Genomic DNA, 18,940 nt, shown 5'->3' with positions numbered 1-18,940 from the left:
TGTATAGTAAGTGTGAATGGGAATTAACAAAGGAAATTAAAAGCCAACACGACTTTGGAACATAAAGCTATTTTTGTGAGCTTTCAAAATATCTATCATGCCAACTCCTAGTTCTTCGTTTTGAATTGACCATACGAGGATCGACACCATATAAACTTGTCAAGATTGATTGACTTTGTCATCACATCTGTTAGCTTATCAGCAGTGTGAATCTTCTGCATATATATCCACATGTCCCTCCTCCATAACTTCTTCAAAAAAATGGTATTGAAAGCCTTTGTGCATCGTCTTGGAATACAAATTTGGATTCCTCGAAATGTGCAAGACACTCTTGACTATCACAATACAAAGTAATTTGTTGATGCTTGTGCGCGAGTTCCTCCATTAACCTTATCATCCAAATAGCTTCCTTGCAAGCCTAGTATACTTCCATGCATTCAATTTCTCTTGTTGATAGAGCTACAACAATTCGTAACTTGGATAACCAAATTACTGCTCCTCTTACAATTGTGAAAACCAATAGTATATTTTTTTCTTATCATGATTACCTTCAAAATCTGAATCAACATAACCCCTAATGGTTAACTTTGATCCTCCGAAACATAACCCCTCCATTAACTCATAGGAAAGTGTTTTGTCAATAAAAAAACTTTAATATGCAATAAAACAACAAAAAAATCAATAAATTAATAGGAAGTTGGGTAATGCAAAGTTTGTCGTACAAAAAAATCAGTAGAACTTGTATGTTATACATCTATTACTCATGTTCCATGTCCCTATACTTTAGAGGAGCTGCGTATCAAAAGCAGCGTAGTTTAAATTATTTGTTTGTCACTGTTTTGAAGGTGGTTGTTCTTGGGCTGAGGTTCATTCTTAAGTTGGTCAACATAGCCATGCAATTTTAATGCCTTGGTTTCGTGTGAGAAATTGCACATGATATTTTTTTTTTTGTGGAAATAAAAGTTGCGCATGATAAATGCATTAATTTGTACGGAAGAATGCTCGATTTCTGCACTCTGTTATAACATTAAATTGTATAATAGATATCACAAATATACTTCAGTGATCAACAAACTGTTTTTAGACCAAAATATTTTGCTATGCATAAAATATAGTGTTCTGAATTTTTTTTACTTAGGATGGTTTAAATTTATGCCTCTTACATTATTATCTGTTACGGCTTTTTTGGATGACGTTTCTTATGTTTGTTTGTTTAACTTTTGTGGGGAATCTTATTGTGTAATGCTTGTAACAAGATAAAGTAGTATGATATATTCATCCTCCAATTTTTGTATCACTTAAATTGGAATTTACATTTCATATAGTGTTCTATTCAACAGAACTTTGTAGCTGTGCACTTTTGTTTTGCATCATGCTCCCTTTACTGGAAGTCGTGCGGCTGAAATGGTAGGGGATTAGTTAAATTGTAAAGGGTGCAAGTGAATTACGAGTAAATCACTATAAACATTTGTTTACCTGATTATTACGAAGTTTCTTTGGATTCTTTGTCAGGACAAAGTAGTACGTGACATCGATATTCACCAAGAGCCCAGATGGGAAACATGTTTCTGTATGACGAGCAAGTGATAGTGCAATTCTTGTTGAAGATTCCCATTATTTCCTATACAAAATATCTATTGATATTAGGTACTCCAATTTGTTAACTACACGCGGCCAAATACTTCATACTTGCTAACGTGAATATGATGATTTCTAAGTTAAGATTAAAAAGAATTTGCATAACTAATGTTGAGCAAATTACTGGCTATGCCGGTATTTGAATTGCATTTCTCTATATATAAATACACATCAAGAAAGTGACTTTTTCCCTCTCTATTCAATATGTTCATGTCTACCACAGCATATTTATAATTGTTAATTGTTACCTGTTGAGGAAACTCGCCGTTTTCCATTTGTGAATTGATCAACATCTTGGCTGCACGATGCAACGGAGTCGGATCTACTTCAGCCTATACAATAATTACGATCTTAATGATATATATCTAAGCATTAAATATAGTTTAACGATGCTATATAATACCTGGCCTGCTTCAATAAGACCCATCATAGCCCATGCAGTGTTTACTACATGAGACTTGTTTCCTTCCAGGTTTGTGTATACCTGTTAATTTTTTGCTTGTTATTATTAGCGAAAACAAATACTATGCTTAAAGAAATAACTGAGGTTTATTATTTTTTTACCCTGTTTTGGGCCGAGAGATAGCTTTCACCCCACCCACCAGAAAGTTTGTGTTGTTTGGAAAGCAAAAATTCACATGCCATTCTAATGCTTTTGCTATCTTTGTATCTTCTACCAGCAGCTATAAGCCCTTTTATTCCAAACCATGTCCCGTATGTAAAGCAAATTCCCCATGATCCGTACCTAGTTCGTTAATGAATTATTACAAATCTTTAAACTTACATTATAAAATTAAAATCATTTTTCGAATCCCTTTTGTTGAATAATTATGTTTGTGGACTAGTAAAGCAAACCAAACCATGAACCATCCTCTGATTGTATGCTTTCAATATATTTTGCGGCCTTAGCAATACAAGTCTCTATTTCCATCCTCCTGTGATGCGGATATCGTTGTGTGAATATGGCGAGACCTTGAATCACTGCTGATGTGCATTCTACATACCTATCATCATGGACTCATTTTTTTCACAATTCTAATTAATGATAGACGGCATAGAAATTATTACGAGGAAATGTTTCATTGTCAAGTACATACTGATAATCAATTGTGATATCTTCAAATGTTTCACTTGGATTTATTTTCTGTGACGGAAACAAAGTAAGTGTTAAATCATTTAAAAATTGAATCTACAATATTCCTGATTTAATTAGAGCAAGTAATTAGCTGTACCTCCATCCATGCATAAGACCTTGTGAGCTCATAAGATGCAAATCCACCATTTCTGTTCTGTTAATGTTGTGGAAGAGCAAATTGCTTAAGCTATGATGCAATGTGCTTTTAGCTCTATCCAATTCCTAAATACTTATGAAATCGTGAAAATGCAATATTTTTTTATCCATTTATGTTTACCTTTTTGACTCTATACAGTAACACAAGCAGCATATAGTTTCTTACATTTAATTCCAAAACAATTGTCTAAGCAAGAATTGGAATTAGCTAGGGATGCATGATCCGTGTTTAGGTTGAAAAGTAATTAAGACTTGACATTCATTCCTTATGCATGGTTATGTCATTGTGCTATTTTATCTTTGGCATTTATCAATTGCATACTTGTGAAGATCAATTTAGAGTACCTGCAGAGATAAAATCAAATTAACCGCATCACATAATTGTTCTATTTCTACTGTTTTCCCAACACTCTCAAATGGCAAGTTTGATAACAAAATGGCTGCCTGAAAAATAACATAAACTGTATGATTAGTGTCGCAACGCATACTACCTCAAGATTCAATAAAATAGTCAAACAAATAAAGAAAATATAATTTGTTTAGCTGATCCAAAGATTTGACAGATTGGTGTTTTGTTTGAAATAGATGGTTCACCTTTAAGCCTTCTGCAGTGCAATCAGATACAGGCCAACCATGGTCTTGAGTTGAGAATGGCCAACCACCTTTATTAATGTGGCGATAACACCAACTACTATTACCAGACATGTCCGTTGCAATCTTCAAGAGAAAAATACAATATTATTTTGTTTATCATATTCAATAGTTTCATGATACAATTTTCAATCTTAATTACTTTCTTTTCTTCCATATCATCAATTTTAATAATGAAGTAACTTTCGGTTATTATACAATATTACCTGTGAGTTTTTTATGAAATTATTTGCTTTCTTAAGCATTGAACCGTATTCATCATCAAGTTTGGTAGCCAAGATAGCTTGAACTGATAAAGCAACATCCCAACATTGAGAACCATTATACCCCTGACATTAATCGAACATGCCGTCCTTAGAAATTTGGAGCAAATATTTAATCACAAATCTAACTAATAAAAATTTATATTTAACTATGAACATATTTGTAAGAGAACCTGCATTTTCATTCCATCCTCAGCCAACCAGAGATAGTCTTTGATTCTTGAAATGTGATACTTAAATGCCTCAGAATCAGGGTTCTCCACCCAACAACAAACCATGTTTAGTACCTGTTTGTTTGAGAATTCTTTTTCATCTTAAATCATCATTTGTAAAGTCTTATTGACTGAAAATCAGTTAATTATGATATTAATTTACATCTAACACATGGTAATGATTATTATTAACCTTATTAACGGGACCAAGGCAAATGTAGTTAGTGTTTTGATCCTCGTAGTGTATATGCTTCATAACGTGATTAAGTGCTTTATTCCTTAATTTGGAGTAAGGCCAATGCATGAGAAGAGGTTCACCAACATTGTCAAGAAAAGCCCACAAAATATTCTGTATTGTTGGGCATGGATGGTACAAATCTTCCTGCAATAAATTATTCAATAATAATTGTAATTTGGAAATATTATTGTGAGTATGCTAGGTTATATAGTTAAAAAATAAGTGACACAATTAATTAAGACACGAACCTTGGCACATTGGTGTTTGGCACGGTCCCAATTGAGTAGATGATATGGAATGGTATATAGCTCTCTTCTTAGGGCTAAAACAATGGAACTGAAAGGACCCACGAATCTTCTACCATAAAGATACGACATTGGTAGATATACAAGTCGACTATGACACCACATCTTTCCTGCTAATGGCCTCATTCGTTACAACGTTTTAAAGAACATATGTACGGTGTATCATATTCATGTAAATAAATTATAAACGTATAATTTAGTACGTTATTTAAAATTCACTTTGAAAAATCTATGATTCGAGCAGTTGGAGTTTTCTCGACTATATCATGAGGAGATTTGAATTTTGGGAGAGATTGTGTAGCTATATTAAGGCTTGTGTTTTCTATGGGAATCTACCTATGCTTGTTGATGGGAGCCCAACTGAAGATATCAACATTCAAAAAGAACCGAAGGAACACTACAAAAAATCGCGTGGATACCGGCGGCTAAAAATTGCATGTTGCGGCGGTTTTAGCCGCCACTATAAACCAAACTGGCAGTTTCAAAACTGCCGAAATTTTTCCTGCCACAAAGTTTAAACCGGCAGTTTAAGAAGGACCGCCATGCAGACTGCCGTAATACGCGATGTATAATGCGGCGGCTAGTTGTTTGATTAAAGCGGCGTTTTTGACCGCCAGAATAGACACTAGTTCTGCAAAAAGAAACGTACATACTGGCAGTTTTAAACGCCATGATGATCACTTTTTAAAAATATTAAATATGTGCATAGTGGCAGTTTTAGCCGCCGTAATTGTCATTTTTTAAACAAAAAAAATATAAATATGAACAAATCAGCTAAATAGCACTTATTAGTACGAATATAAATTATTTTTATACATAAATTGTAATATTACAATGTGTAAAATTGTCCAACAACCTCATGAATGTTGAGAAAGTAAACTTAACTCTTCAATTGTATTGTAGAGTTTATATAGGAACTCTTCTATATGTGTGTGTGTGTGAGGACTTCTTATTTCCCTAATGTAATGCTAATCCTTCAACTTCTCTGATACATGTACACATGCATATATATCAAATAAGGTTCACAATTCATAAAACAACAACAACTTGATAAAAAAAAAGAGCAAACACCTATCAGCACTTCCTTCTCCAGAAACAAGAAGGATGCTCTAGTTAGGGGACCATCAATGCCTTCACAATAGCAGTGTGCTCTGTTAGTCTCAAAGTTCGTTGCTGAAAATGCTGATTCCATACCAAAAGCAGCTCATATAATAAACATGACATTGAACAGGAGATGAATTAACACTCTAGAATAAATGTAAAAAACAATAATGTATTTGTGAATTAAAATTCTAGAACAAGAAGGCATGACAAAGGATATAAATGAACAAATTTAGGTTTTCATACTAAACAAAATCTTTACACAAAGGTAGAAGAAAACTTCAGACATAACATAGCTTAAATTTAATTTATGGTATGTAAATGAAGAAAACAAGCACTCCAGCCACACTTGAACATTCAAACCAGCCAACCAAAACAATGGTGACAAAGGCATTAGTCACCACTAACATGCATATACATATAAACAACATATAATTATTGGTCCAACCACACTTGAGCAATACTCTATTTGTACTACATATTTACCAGAATTTCATTCACATAGTAAAAATTATCAAACTTAAGAAACATAGAGTGCAAAACCATTATAAAGTTAAGAGCTAGAAAGCAACACCAAAACAACAAAACAGAACCATACAAATATGCCAAGTAACAAGAAAAGTTTGGCTATACCTTCAACATGACAGAACCTACACTTCGTTATCAAAGACCTCCACTTGGTTATACAAGTTTCCTCCACCCCCACTTCGCCAAGAGCGCCATATTGAACGCCTCACCTTGGCTATACAAGTTTGGCTAAGTATAGCTAATTGAGTCTATGCCGCATCTCTCTGATTGGTGCTCCACTGCTAAGCTTCAATTTGCTTCACTGTGCCTGAAAATAAAACGGGAAACCAAATTGCATCTATGTTAGTCAACCAGCTCCACTTCGCTGAGAGAGCCATAGTAAACAAACAATTACTGTTTAAACTATGCTGAAGTTTCAAAACAGAAGTGAAAACTCCTTATAATTCATTAATTATCAAATTTATCAAATTTGTACAGCAAACACTGGTATAAGAAAAGCATACACAAACGACTGTGTATATTCAATAAGCACTAATACTTGAGAAACACAGGAATAACAGCTCTGGTAATGCTAGAACAGATTCTATTTTTAAGTAGTGAAAGGATTACCTCGGAATTTATTATCTTCAGTAATTATCCCAAAAGCTTCTGCAGTTTCACGAATCATGATGCCACCAGTTCCAGTAAAATGGGTTAGTTTACACTCCACAACTGCATAACAGGTGGATATAGTGCAGTCAGTGATAACTAGCAGACAATTATTTAGGAGGTAGAGGCTAAAATATTTGTATTTGTTTTGAAGGAGTCTCAAAAGCACAACTCTTTTCTAAATTTAAAGGACAATGCATGTTGAGTCATCTAGATAGAGTTTGGATATATAAAATTATCAACATGATAACATTAAACTAAAACAACACTAATGGAAATGCATTTTAAAAGAATTGATTCGATTAAACACCTAAAAACATTCAACATAAGTTCTAGCAACTTTTTAAAAAAAAATCCAAGTGTAAGGAGCATGAAAAAAAAAGGTTATGCATGCCACTGGGAATGAAATGGGAGGATTCAAATGAGAAACATTCCCGGAGAAGAAGACTTAGGTATAACCTCAACCAATCAGAAGCTCATTTTACTATTGAACTTATTGCAAGTCGCAACAGTAAATACCAATGATTGCGTAAAATAGTTCTACTCTAACTCTTTCTAAGAACACCAAAAGTAGGCTTTCACAGGTTTGAGTACAGCGGCAACGACAATTTTAACACACCTTTCTATGCATATGAAATATTTACACATAAAGACATAAGCATCCGTGGGAAATAATTAACATCCAACCAATGACAAAATAACTGTCCTTGTAAATTATCCAAAAAGCTCTAGATAAATAAAATGATTTAGCATTTTCTACTGTAGGTGTTCACAACTGATCCAAAAACAAAGAACAAAAATAGAGTGTGCCCGAACCTAAAATAATAGCACCATGTAGATCTGCACCTAGGAGACATTGAGCCAATTGATTATTCCTGGAACAATTAACAGATTTGATCAATATCATCCATCAATCATTTCAGCATTACTTTACATCCATAGCATGATCCAAATCTTGTGATTTCACGCAATAGAGGACTTAAAAATCATTGTTTAAAAGCAATACATAGAAATGGAAAACATTTTTTTTTTTTTTTTGCAAAAACAATAGAAACTTTCAGTTAAAAGATAGAAAATCTAGAATAAAAAAAATACCCATATCAGTATCAGTTTCTATTCTTTCTCAGTATCCAAAAAAAAAACCAGAGAGAGAGATGAAATAAATCAACAACAAAAAATCAAAAAGAACAACGGTTTAGTAATTTACCAGTCCAAATCATTAAGTAGTGATGACAAGGGTGTCTACGAGAACCTGAATCTACGTTCAAGAACAAAGATTTAGTAAAAATAGCTATTAGTGAAAAATCAATCGAGGGTTTCAGCTAAGAAAACAAAAGCAATACGAACCTGAATTCACCTTCAAGAACAGATGCAAATCGATGATTTGAGAGGATTCGATGGAGAGGGAAGGATTTGAGATGGTTTTGATGGGTTTCACCGAGAAGGTTTCCATGGGTTTGAGATGGGTTCGACGGTTTCGATGGGTTTAGCCGAAGATAGGGTTTGAGAAAGGGAACGAAAGAGTTTGTGTAGATTTGAGCCGATGCAGTGATTAAAGTTCACGAAGAGCGTAAGAGTTCCATGGATTTGGGTTTTGATGCGTTTCTGTAGAGGTAGGGTTTGTGTTCTGGGATTTTGATAAGAAAAAAAGGATAGGGAAGAAATATAAACAAAGAAAAGAAATAAAAAAAATTATGAAAATAGATGGAGGGATTTTTCTAAAATAATGGAGGGGAAAAGAGGGAAAGTAAAATATAAATGCGGCAAGGTGGAAAAATAAAATTGTAAATACCGGCAGTTCAAAATGCTGTAATGCACGTTGTGTATTGTTTGAATAAGTTAATGTATATAGCGGCGGCTTAAACCGCCGTAATAGTGGCGTTCATAAAAACTGCCGCAATCTACCGTTTATAGTGGCAGTCTTCTGTACCCGCCGTAACAAGACCGCCGCAATTCCCAAGTTTTTTTGTAGTGGAAGGGGACCTGTTGACTTATTCTTTGATTTTCCTTTTGATAGTGGAAGGTTTAGGTAAGGTTGTTAGAAAGTGCCAAATAGCGTAATTTGTTCTTGGGTTTCATGCATGGTGAGAACGAAGGTTTGTCTGTGACCCATATCTAGTATGTGGATGACACCTTCTTCTTAGGGTTGCTTATGTGAGAAATCTTTGGTCCTTGAAAACTATTCTCAAATGCTTTGAACTTGAATTCGGGCTCATGGTTAACTTTTCAAAGGGTAGTGTGATGGGGTGAATGCGAGTGATAAGTTCATGTGTTTGGACGATCACTTTCTCTATTGTAGGTTAGAGTCTTTGTCATTCATGTACCTTGGTTTATACTAGTAGGGGAATCCTTGCATGGGAGCAGACTTGGAAGCCCCTCTTAGCTTCAAGGAAGCTGAACTCTTGGGAAAACAAATATGCAAGCTTGGGAGGTAGGGTAGTTCTCCTTATTTATATTCTTTACTCTATACCAATTTTCTGCTTCTCCCTTTGGAAGCTTCATGTGAATAGGATTCCAACTAGGGATAATCTTCTTAGGTATATAGTGTTTTCAACTGGGGACACTAGGTGTTGTTTTTGTGGTAATCCATTGGAGTTCATGTCTCACTTGTTTTTGTCGTGTAAAATCGTCCTCTCTATTTGGTAGAGTATAGTTGCGTGGTTAGGTTGGGATGGGTCCCCGATCATGATGTTGATCATTTTTTGTGTACATTTTGGGGTTGAGTTTTAGTAAGAGGGTCTGGTTAGGTTTACCACTTGTTTGACATGATGTTTTGTCGGCTATCGGGAGCTCCAGTAATGATATACTATTTGTCGTTTTTTTTCTTTCTGTCGAGCAATTGGTGGATAGGGAGAAGCTTTCTTGGTTTACTAAGTGGTTCCTTTGTAAAATCTCTGGTAGCCCCTCCTTTTACGAGTGGCAGGCTCAACCCGTCATGTGTTGGATTCGATAGTGTTTTTGTGATGTCCATTCTAGGGACTCTATAGGTTTGCACGGTTTAGATTTTGGTCCTCGACTCTCCATTTTGTCTCTCCATTGTACTATATTTTTCCCTTTTTACTTTATATATATTTCTTTGTCATTAAAAAGATATAGTACAATATTATATGTTAACATGCCTGGATGAAAAGGAACAAAGTCGGGAAGAAGCCACATTTCTGGAGGGATTGCTTTCATTCCGCTCCATTCATATACTCCAAGTACCTATACATAATATTCATTTTATGAATTACTAAGCAATAATGCATCATATTCATTTTACTTTTGTACCATTTTATTAAACTATTCTCAAAAAACAATTAGAACATTAAACTGTATTACTAAGCAAACAAAATCAAAACCTTAAAATTACAGCGCCATGGGTGAATATGTTTATTAAGACCTGATGATAACGTAATAAGATAGCAATCTAGTTTTTGATACACAATACAGACACACACTTACAGCAAGCCAGAGTTTCCCCCATGAAGGAATAGAAGTTGCACCCCCTCGATCAAGAATCCACATTCTTGCGTTTTGCATGGCGCCATCCCCACTGTCAGTGTCTTCTCCAAGCAATCTCAACGTGACATAGCTCATAGTTGTGCCAAACATTGTGCTAGGCCCTTCTATATGCAATCCCCACCCTCCATCTTTATTCTGATAATTAATATATTGGCAAATGATATTTTATTGATCACAAGAGCTAGATAACATTAGTTTCATTGATATTCCATGTCAATTATATATAAAGAAGAAACAAAATATTCCATGTCAATTATATAAAAAGAAGAAACAAAATATTGACGCAATTTCAACTGATTTGAACTAAGGATTAAAGAGTTTGAAGTTCACTGGCCAAATCCATCCAAGAAAGAAGAAAAACCTAACATCACAATAAACGATATTTGCCATTATAAAAGGAATGCAATTTTATTTAACAAACATCCCAAGAAATTATCTTAAATAGCTCAAGGTGCGTAAACTTTAATTTCTACCCATTTGAGTTTCTTCTCTCTCAACCCACTTCAAGATCTCACTTCAAGGTAATTCTATTGTAATTTTCAAACCTAATTTCTTAACCAAAAGCTCTTTAACTCGTAGGTTTTATGTTTCGGTGAAAGATATCTTTTTAATGATACCAACAAATCATCTAACATGATGGTTTCTCCATCCTTAAACTACTCTACAACAAAATTTACCAAAGTCTACCAAAGAATTTACGAGGACAAAAATTGGTGCATGATTTGAATCAACCCTTGTCTCATTCAAATCTACAATCCCCACAAGTACCCCCAAAAAAAATAACACATTGTCACAATTCTCCACCTTGACTTTAAATTAACGAAGATGGCCATTTACCTATCAACTAACACTATGGTCTCTCCATCCTTAAATTACTCTATAACAAAATTGACCATGATCTATATATTGACTTAATGAATACATCCTCCAAATAGTCTTTTGATGCAATTTTGTCAACGACAATTTCCTTAGATTCAACCATGTTTCCAATGAAATGTAAACAATTGTCAATATGTTTTGTTCTCTAATGATACACTTGATGATTAGAAAATGAGTCTCAGTTTAGCTACACAATGTATCGTCAGACATCCTTTAGTAATTCCAAACTCGCCAATCGTATATTTCAACTATAGGTCTTCATTCATCCCTTAAACAAGCTATGGGCAATGTAGTCCTCATAGTATAGATAATGCTACAACAAAAAGATGATTTTCCTTTCATATAATAGCCATTACAAACATTTGCTGTAAAATAGGATCCATTAGAGAAATAATCTCATATTGGTTGTCTATCTTGGGATCTTGTCATCTTTTACTGCATTTGTGTTTATGCCGCAACTACAAAACAAAATACTCCCTCCTGTCTTAAATATAAGTAAAAGTTGAGTCAACAAAAATTGATGTATTTAATATAAAATTTGGACCAAATACATAAACTTTTATTCACTCAACTTTTGCTTATATTTGAAACTAAAATGAGTAAAAATTACCTGTTGATTAAAAAGATAGCGTCGCATTTCGGTTTGATGCTCAAGCGTTAACACTGCATTAATGGAGCCAGTCACCCATAATCCTATAACCTATCATATAATTAATTACATTAGGCACATAGCTATGCTTCTTTCATTTTTCATACAACAAAAAACGACATATAGCCATATATAGATCTTGTCACCAAAAAAAAAAATCAGAATATAATGTGAACCAAAATAAAATTAAATACGGGGTTTATATAGAAAATACTTTAACCGGTATATATATTTAGCAAACGCCCCTAAAAAAAGTGCAATCAAAACCTCTTAAAAAAAACAAATTAATGTAAAAAAATATATGATTTGGTCTCCTAATAAGAAGACAAATATTGAACTCGTAAAGCACGGTTTGAATTTTGACAGTGTCTTTAAAAGAAAGTAAATGTAAATATTTTTGTAAGTTCATTATGAAATAAACTTTTAAAGAGATTAACATGTCATATCAATATTTAAAAAAATGGGACTCAAATCTAAAAATTATGTCTATGATAAACTACCAATCAAACTTAGCCATTGAAATTTTTTATAGATTATGCCTAGACAATGCAAATTCTAACCCTCCATGCCCTATTCATTCATTTTTTGGTTACAACACGCAGCCTTTTCGCACATCGCAACCTTATCTTTAATAAAAATCATGCTTAGACCATACAAAGTCTAACTCAGTGCGGCCTAATATTTACTTTTTTGTGTTACAATGATGGTTTTATTGGCATGTCAACCTTATTTTTTATTTTTAATAAAATAAATAAATAAGAGAGATGGAAACGGTAATACCAAAGATGGCAAAAGAAACAGTGGGCCACCATAGTCACCCGGCCAGAAACCATCCTCAACCTGCAGTGTTGAGTAACTTCTCAATGCTCTTTTTAGTGTCCTTCTCACTGTTTCCTCACTAATTACATCTTCTAATTCCTTCTTCACTTTCACCTTGTTACTATTATCTACTAATTTCATCTTTGAACCTTTTTCCCTCTCAAACTGCAAAACCAAAATTATTTATGTACTATTCAGCAAATATAACAAATTATTTCATTATCAATGTATTATATATGAACAAACGAAATATAATTCAAAGAGAGTATGCATATACAGATATACTTATATTCACACATCTTCGTCTCTCTCTCTCTCTCTCTCTCTCTCTCTCTCTCTCTCTATATATATATATATATATATATATATATATATATATATATATATATATTCGATTTTTTTTTTGGAGAAATCGAAATGTATTATATATATATCAACAATGAAGCTCCATGCACAAGGAGTGCAAAGAACACCACTGAACAAAGATTACAGATATATAATTAGATTAAACAATTATACTATATATTTTTAATTACGTATACCTGTAATCTCATTAAGAGATCAGAACTGTTTTTATTGTTGAAGCGATTTTGATTAAATTGTTTGCGAGCTTGTTCTACTTGAGCTCGTTCTTGTTCAGTTCCAAGATGTGAATCAAACTCCCAAAACTGTCTTCCAATGTGTTTATTCACACTTCTAGCCAACTCATCTTCACCTTCTGATGAAAACTTCAGCTTCCACATCTTAATCTCTCCCTTCGATTAATTCTTTATGATTAACAACCTGTTTTTTATATTGAAATTTTAATAACATTAGCTAGAAAATAAATCAACTAAAATTTCAAGTCAGTGAATACATTAATATCATTTCTTGGAAAAATCTCATGATCGCCCATGTTCTTGTTGGAAGTGGATCACTACTAGAAAAAGCAAAATTAGTGACGGAAAAAATAAAATCTCACACAAATTTTTTGGCCGTAAAATTTAGTGACGGAATTAGAGAGGGATTTCACGTTTTCCCTCTCTAAATTTCCCTCACTAATATTTGCTTTTTTAGTAGTGGATGTCGAACTAGTTTTCTACTGGAATTGCTAGTTACTGGGTGGAGTTGGCATGGTTCGATTTTAATGAGTGGGGTCGGCCTTGTTCCTAACTTCTTGTGATGTTTGTCTGTGGTGGGTTGCGGCTTGACCTCCGTCGCTCATGGTTGTGACACAGATTGTTATCTGTTGTCTTTTGTTGTTGTACCCAGTTTGTTTTTGGGCTAGGTGCTATATGTATGGTGTTTTTTATTGGGTATCTATGGTACTCCATTTGTTGTTTATATCTTCCTACCGCGAGTTTTGGACTAGTCCCTATGTGTAGGGCTAGGTGTAGCAAGTGTTTGGGTACCCATGATACTCTATCTTTTTTATGAGTATCAACTATTTTATAATAAACTTTTTGATAATTTGTTTTTCTCTTTTTCTATTGGTAAAAAATAACAGAGCGAGAAAATAGAGAGAGAGAGAGAGAGAGAGAGAGAGAGAGAAACATATTGCAAGTATAAAAGAGATAGTTATCCGAAATTTTTTATAATAAAATAGTTGTACAAATATAATTTCTCTTTTTATATCTATATATCTAGTGCCTCTAAGTCGATTTTCTTTCATTTCTATATATCTATACATTCCCATTCTAATATATATATATATATATATATATATATATATATATATATATATATATATAATTTGTAGATCAAATTGAGTAAACATAGATATGTAGATGTACCTTCAAATTTTAAATAAATGATGATGATCGGTTTCAACTAGTTTTCGTATACTCTTTTTGTGCGGGAGGGGTGGACAAAGAATTATTTTTGTTAGGAAGAAAGAATCGAAAGTACATAAAATGAGTTTAATGACTCTGCATGTAATGTATGAAGTGGGAGCCAGACCTTTTATTTGTACACAATAAGTTGATATTGCCGCCATGCATTGGTGTGCCACAAGATCACATATATCAAGGATATTTTTTGGCCTAATGTTTGAGACCTTACGGCCGAATTTGATGCTTTAAAATATATATTATATATATCATGTCCTAAATTCACTTTGCCATTTCAATGGTTTATTTGATCATTGTTATAAACCAAAACTCATTTTTTAAATAATTGATCTAATTGATTTATATCAATCTAAAAAAAAAATATTCTTGCTGATAATAATGACAATAGGATGTAAAAAAAAAATCTCAATAAATTAAAGATAATTAATATATAAATTATAAGTGCTTTAGAAAAATTACTTTGATCAAAAAAATATGTCAGTTTAATAAAATATAAATTTATGAATGTGTTTGATATACATTTCTTAAAAATGGTATAAAGGTAGATTTGAACATAGTAATAGATAAATTTTATAAAATTTAAAAATATTTTATTCAAACGTAACAAAATAGGAGAATTCTCTGTTTGGATAGGATTCATATTAAAAAAATGGCTTAATTGCACTTTTGGCCCCCTATCTTTCCAAAACTTGCGGTTACAGCCCCCTAACTAATTTAAATACAAAACAGCCCCCTAAGTATTGAATCTTTGGCAGTTTTGGCCCCCCAAGGCCAAAAAAAATAAAAAAAATGACACGTGGCACCTCATTTAGGGTGCCACGTCAGCGTTGGGGGCCAAAACTGCCAAAGATTCAATACTTAGGGGGCTGTTTTGTATTTAAATTAGTTAGGAGGTTGTAACCGCAAGTTTTGAAAAGATAGGGGGCCAAAAGTGCAATTAAGCCTAAAAAAATCAATTGATTATGACATATTCCTACTAAATTTATTTCAAATATAGAAGGATGTGGGTCATTATGGGATCATACTGAGGTCATTATTTCACGTGAAGCGACATGTCGCAGACTCGCAGTCGTCCAAGAGGTGTGAACAATTATTTCCTCGTATGAACGTGGGGCATGGTTACGAGTGTATGGTATTCCCGCTCATGCATGGAATGATGAATTTTTCAAACTATGTGTAATGAATAGTGGCAGATTTATTCGCGTAGATGACTGTACTTTGGAAAAGGCTCGGTTGGATTTTGCTCGTATTTTGATTTCTACACCAAATATCGAAATTGTGAACACGACTGCAGATTTTTCTATAGATGGATGCGTGTACGTAATTAAGTTGGTTGAGGAGTGGGGGTGTCATCTTGGGGAGGATGCCTTCTTGACTGAGGTGGAGTCAGATTCTAGGCCGGAAGCGTTACCACTTTTGAATAATGTTCCCGGGTTAGAGGAAGTTCAAGGGGAGTGGGAGCTAGACGACTTAGTCGACGATTTGCAAAAAGAGTGGAGTCATCATGAAAGTCAGAAGAAGGGGAAACATGTCGTGGTGGAAGAGAGTTCAGTGATGCATAAGAATGAAAACAGTAAGAAAGAGCAGCCTGTTTTATCTGCGGTCTTGGAACCAGTTTTGTGTCCGGTGGATACTATTGATGTTACAAAGCAGCAAGGTTCTACGCTGAAGACATCAGCTCCTTCTCATAACTCTTTACAGAATGGTCCGTGGAGCCTTGACATGTTAGCGCAAGTACTTGTTCAACAAGGTGGTAAAGTCTTCACGGCTGGGACAGCTGCTGGCGCTGTTCAGCCTTCTGTTTTTACTGATATTGTGGTTCAGAAGCAGCTAGTAAAGAAGAGAAGTGCAGGTAGTTTGAAGCATTCGATGGGTTTTATGAAGAAAATAGCAAGGATGCCTTCAGCTGATCGCAAAGAAATTTTGAAAGTGTTGAGAAAACGTGATCGTAAACGGAAGACAAGTAAGGTTTCCCAAACTTCTAAGGGCAAGGCAGTCATAGTCTCTACTTCAGATTCATCTAAAAATTCTTCGTCTAGTGTTAATAATGATTGGAAAAATTGGATTTTGGTTCATGAAAATCAAAAAGGGGTGGCGAAGGATGTGGAAGATATAGGAAAGGTGATTGGTGTGAGTTTTAAGGGTGACCCTAATAATAGATTTAATTTATTGACGCGGGCGGGGAGAAGAGAGTGGCGGACAGCAGGAGGTACTGATGTTTCTGGTGAGGGAGGAGGAGATTCTTTGAGTGAAGGTGATGGGTGCTGAGGGCGTAGGTGTGGTGGGAGATGGGGGAGGTGCGAGGGTTAAATGAAGGTTATTTCTTATAATGTAAGGGGGTTAGGAGGTGGGGAGAAGAGGGAGGAGGTTCGTCGGTTAGTTCAAGAGAATAATCCTTTTGTGTTGTGCATCCAGGAATCGAAGATGATTTTTGTCGATGACTTCCTGATAAAATCTATTTGGGGACTGACTCCTTGTGGATATTCTTTTCAACCATCTGTTGGGGCGTCCGGTGGCTTAATTACGGTGTGGGATAGTTCTCTTATTAAGGTCTGGTCTACCACGAGTTTTGGGCATGTCCTTGTTATTACTGGTAGGGTTATTGCCACAGGGGAGGATATTGTTATTATTAATTTGTATGCACCTTGCGATTTGGAGGCTAAAAAGAATTTGTGGGCGCGGTTGGTTCATTTCATTACTAGCAAGACAGATTTTTGTTTGTGTTTATGTGGGGACTTTAATTCGATTCGTGACTTTGACGAAAGACAAGGTATGAGTACGGTGTTCAGACAGGCGGATACAGACATTTTTAATAAATTCATTGCTGATAGCTTGTTGATTGATTTGCCTTTATGTGGTCGTTTGTTCACATGGTATCGTGGTGACGGTGTTTCAATGAGTAGATTGGACCGGTTTTTATTGTCTGAAAAGTGGTGTGCAGTGTGGCCTAATAGTATTCAGGTGGCTTACCAACGGGGTCTATCCGATCACGTTCCTCTGATGTTACATATTGATGAAGCAAACTGGGGACCCCGTCCGTTGAGGATGCTCAAATGTTGGTCAGATTATCCGGGTTATGCAAATTTTGTTCGTGAACAATGGACTTCCTTTCAACTGCTAGGGTGGGGCGGTTATGTGTTGCGCCAAAAGCTAAAAATGATAAAAAATAGTTTAAAAGAATGGCATAGACTACACTCTCAGAATTTGGAAGGAAAGATGTCGAAGGTCAAAGATCGCATTTCTTATTTTGATACAAAAGGAGAGGTGGCGCCTCTTAGTGGTGTTGAGGTGGAGGAGCTCCATGATCTGTCGGCTCAGTTGCATTCCATGGCTCGGATTTCAGATAGAATTAATTGGCAGAAGGCTAGATTGAATTGGTTACAGGAAGGAGACGCGAATTCTAAATTTTTCCATGGTGTTATGTCTAATCACCGTCGCCGAAACACTATTAATTTGATAAATGTTAATGGTGTTGGGGTCGAAGGAGTTCAGAATATTCGTTCGGCAGTCTTTAATCATTTTTCTAGTCATTTTAAATCAATAGGTGTTGATCGGCCGTCTGTGGGCAGCATCCCGTTCCGTAAATTATCTGTTGATCAAGGGGGTAACTTAACTAGACCGTTCTCATTGGAAGAAGTGAAACAAGTGGTGTGGGATTGCGATAGTTACAAAAGTCCAGGGCCGGATGGTATCAATTTCGGCTTTTTGAAAGAGTTTTGGGATTTGATAAAGGAAGACTTCATGAGGTTTATGGTGGAATTTCATCGCAACGGAAAATTGACGAAAGGTGTCAACTCTACATTTATAGCTTTGATTCCTAAGGTAAATAGTCCGCAAAGACTTAATGACTTTCGTCCTATCTCTCTGGTTGGTTGTATGTATAACGTGCTTGCCAAGGTTCTAGCTAATCGTCTTCGAGGTGTTATGGGTAGTGTTATTTCAGACTCGCAATCAGCTTTAATCAAAGGAAAGCAAATTTTAGATGGTATTTTGATTGCCAATGAGGTAGTCGATGAAGCAAAACGTTTGAAGAAGGAAGTCTTATTATTCAAAGTTGATTTTGAAAAGGCGTATGACTCGGTAGACTTATTTTATCTAGATACAGTGATGGCACGGATGAATTTTCCAACTCTTTGGCGTAAGTGGATATCAGAATGTGTGGGCACTGCGATGGCTTCAGTTCTTGTAAATGGTAGTCCGACTGATGAGTTTCATCTAGAGAGGGGCCTTCGACAAGGGGATCCTCTTTCTCCGTTTCTTTTTTTGATAGCTGCAGAGGGGTTTAATGTGTTGATGAACTCTCTGGTGACGGCGAATTTGTTTCATGGCTATGAGGTGGGAAGCATGGGTGAGGTTAAATTAACTCATCTACAATTCGCAGATGA

The 18,940-nt window shown here is 34.9% G+C and overlaps 1 protein-coding gene and 1 long non-coding RNA gene across 8 annotated transcripts; both read right to left on the bottom strand.

Moving 5' to 3' along the window:
• Positions 1 to 1,476: 1,476 nt before the first annotated feature.
• LOC146907533 (cycloartenol synthase-like) lies at positions 1,477 to 13,469 on the bottom strand. The gene is made up of 18 exons (XM_085731079.1): positions 13,263 to 13,469; positions 12,688 to 12,885; positions 11,869 to 11,958; positions 10,320 to 10,514; positions 9,995 to 10,079; positions 4,542 to 4,708; positions 4,249 to 4,437; positions 4,017 to 4,130; positions 3,787 to 3,909; positions 3,524 to 3,646; positions 3,275 to 3,373; positions 2,871 to 2,927; positions 2,736 to 2,782; positions 2,499 to 2,642; positions 2,203 to 2,383; positions 2,042 to 2,122; positions 1,887 to 1,970; positions 1,477 to 1,621 (listed from the first exon to the last, which is right to left on the bottom strand). Exons 1-18 carry the CDS (start codon positions 13,467 to 13,469, stop codon positions 1,484 to 1,486), a joined length of 2,322 nt encoding a protein of 773 aa, XP_085587205.1. The 3' UTR covers positions 1,477 to 1,483.
• LOC146907534 (uncharacterized) lies at positions 5,443 to 8,728 on the bottom strand. 7 transcript variants are annotated; one of them, XR_015020699.1, is made up of 5 exons: positions 8,223 to 8,728; positions 8,083 to 8,133; positions 6,837 to 6,938; positions 6,333 to 6,534; positions 5,443 to 5,845 (listed from the first exon to the last, which is right to left on the bottom strand). It is a non-coding gene; the product is annotated as an uncharacterized LOC146907534 (long non-coding RNA). The 7 variants fall into 7 exon arrangements; XR_015020700.1 differs by having other exon boundaries at positions 5,443 to 5,801; XR_015020701.1 differs by having other exon boundaries at positions 5,443 to 5,780.
• Positions 13,470 to 18,940: the final 5,471 nt, after the last annotated feature.

Source organism: Medicago sativa, chromosome 7 (genome assembly GCF_051527215.1).
Source record: "Medicago sativa cultivar Bolivia chromosome 7, Bolivia_mono, whole genome shotgun sequence".
Lineage (NCBI taxonomy): Eukaryota > Viridiplantae > Streptophyta > Magnoliopsida > Fabales > Fabaceae > Medicago > Medicago sativa.
The sequence above is the reverse complement of the archived record's forward strand: the minus strand, read 5'-3'. Positions and strand labels throughout refer to the sequence as shown.

What these genes read in the sequence shown, in the direction of transcription:
- LOC146907533 (XM_085731079.1), bottom strand. Translation starts at nt 13,469, where the DNA reads ATGTGGAAGCTGAAGTTTTCATCAGAAGGTGAAGATGAGTTGGCTAGA. An exon ending in ATTTCATAAAAAACTCACAG is followed by an intron (nt 3,647 to 3,786) that starts GTAATATTGTAT and finishes TTTCTCTTGAAG; the next exon opens with ATTGCAACGGACATGTCTGG. An exon ending in GCACTGCAGAAGGCTTAAAG is followed by an intron (nt 3,374 to 3,523) that starts GTGAACCATCTA and finishes GTTATTTTTCAG; the next exon opens with GCAGCCATTTTGTTATCAAA.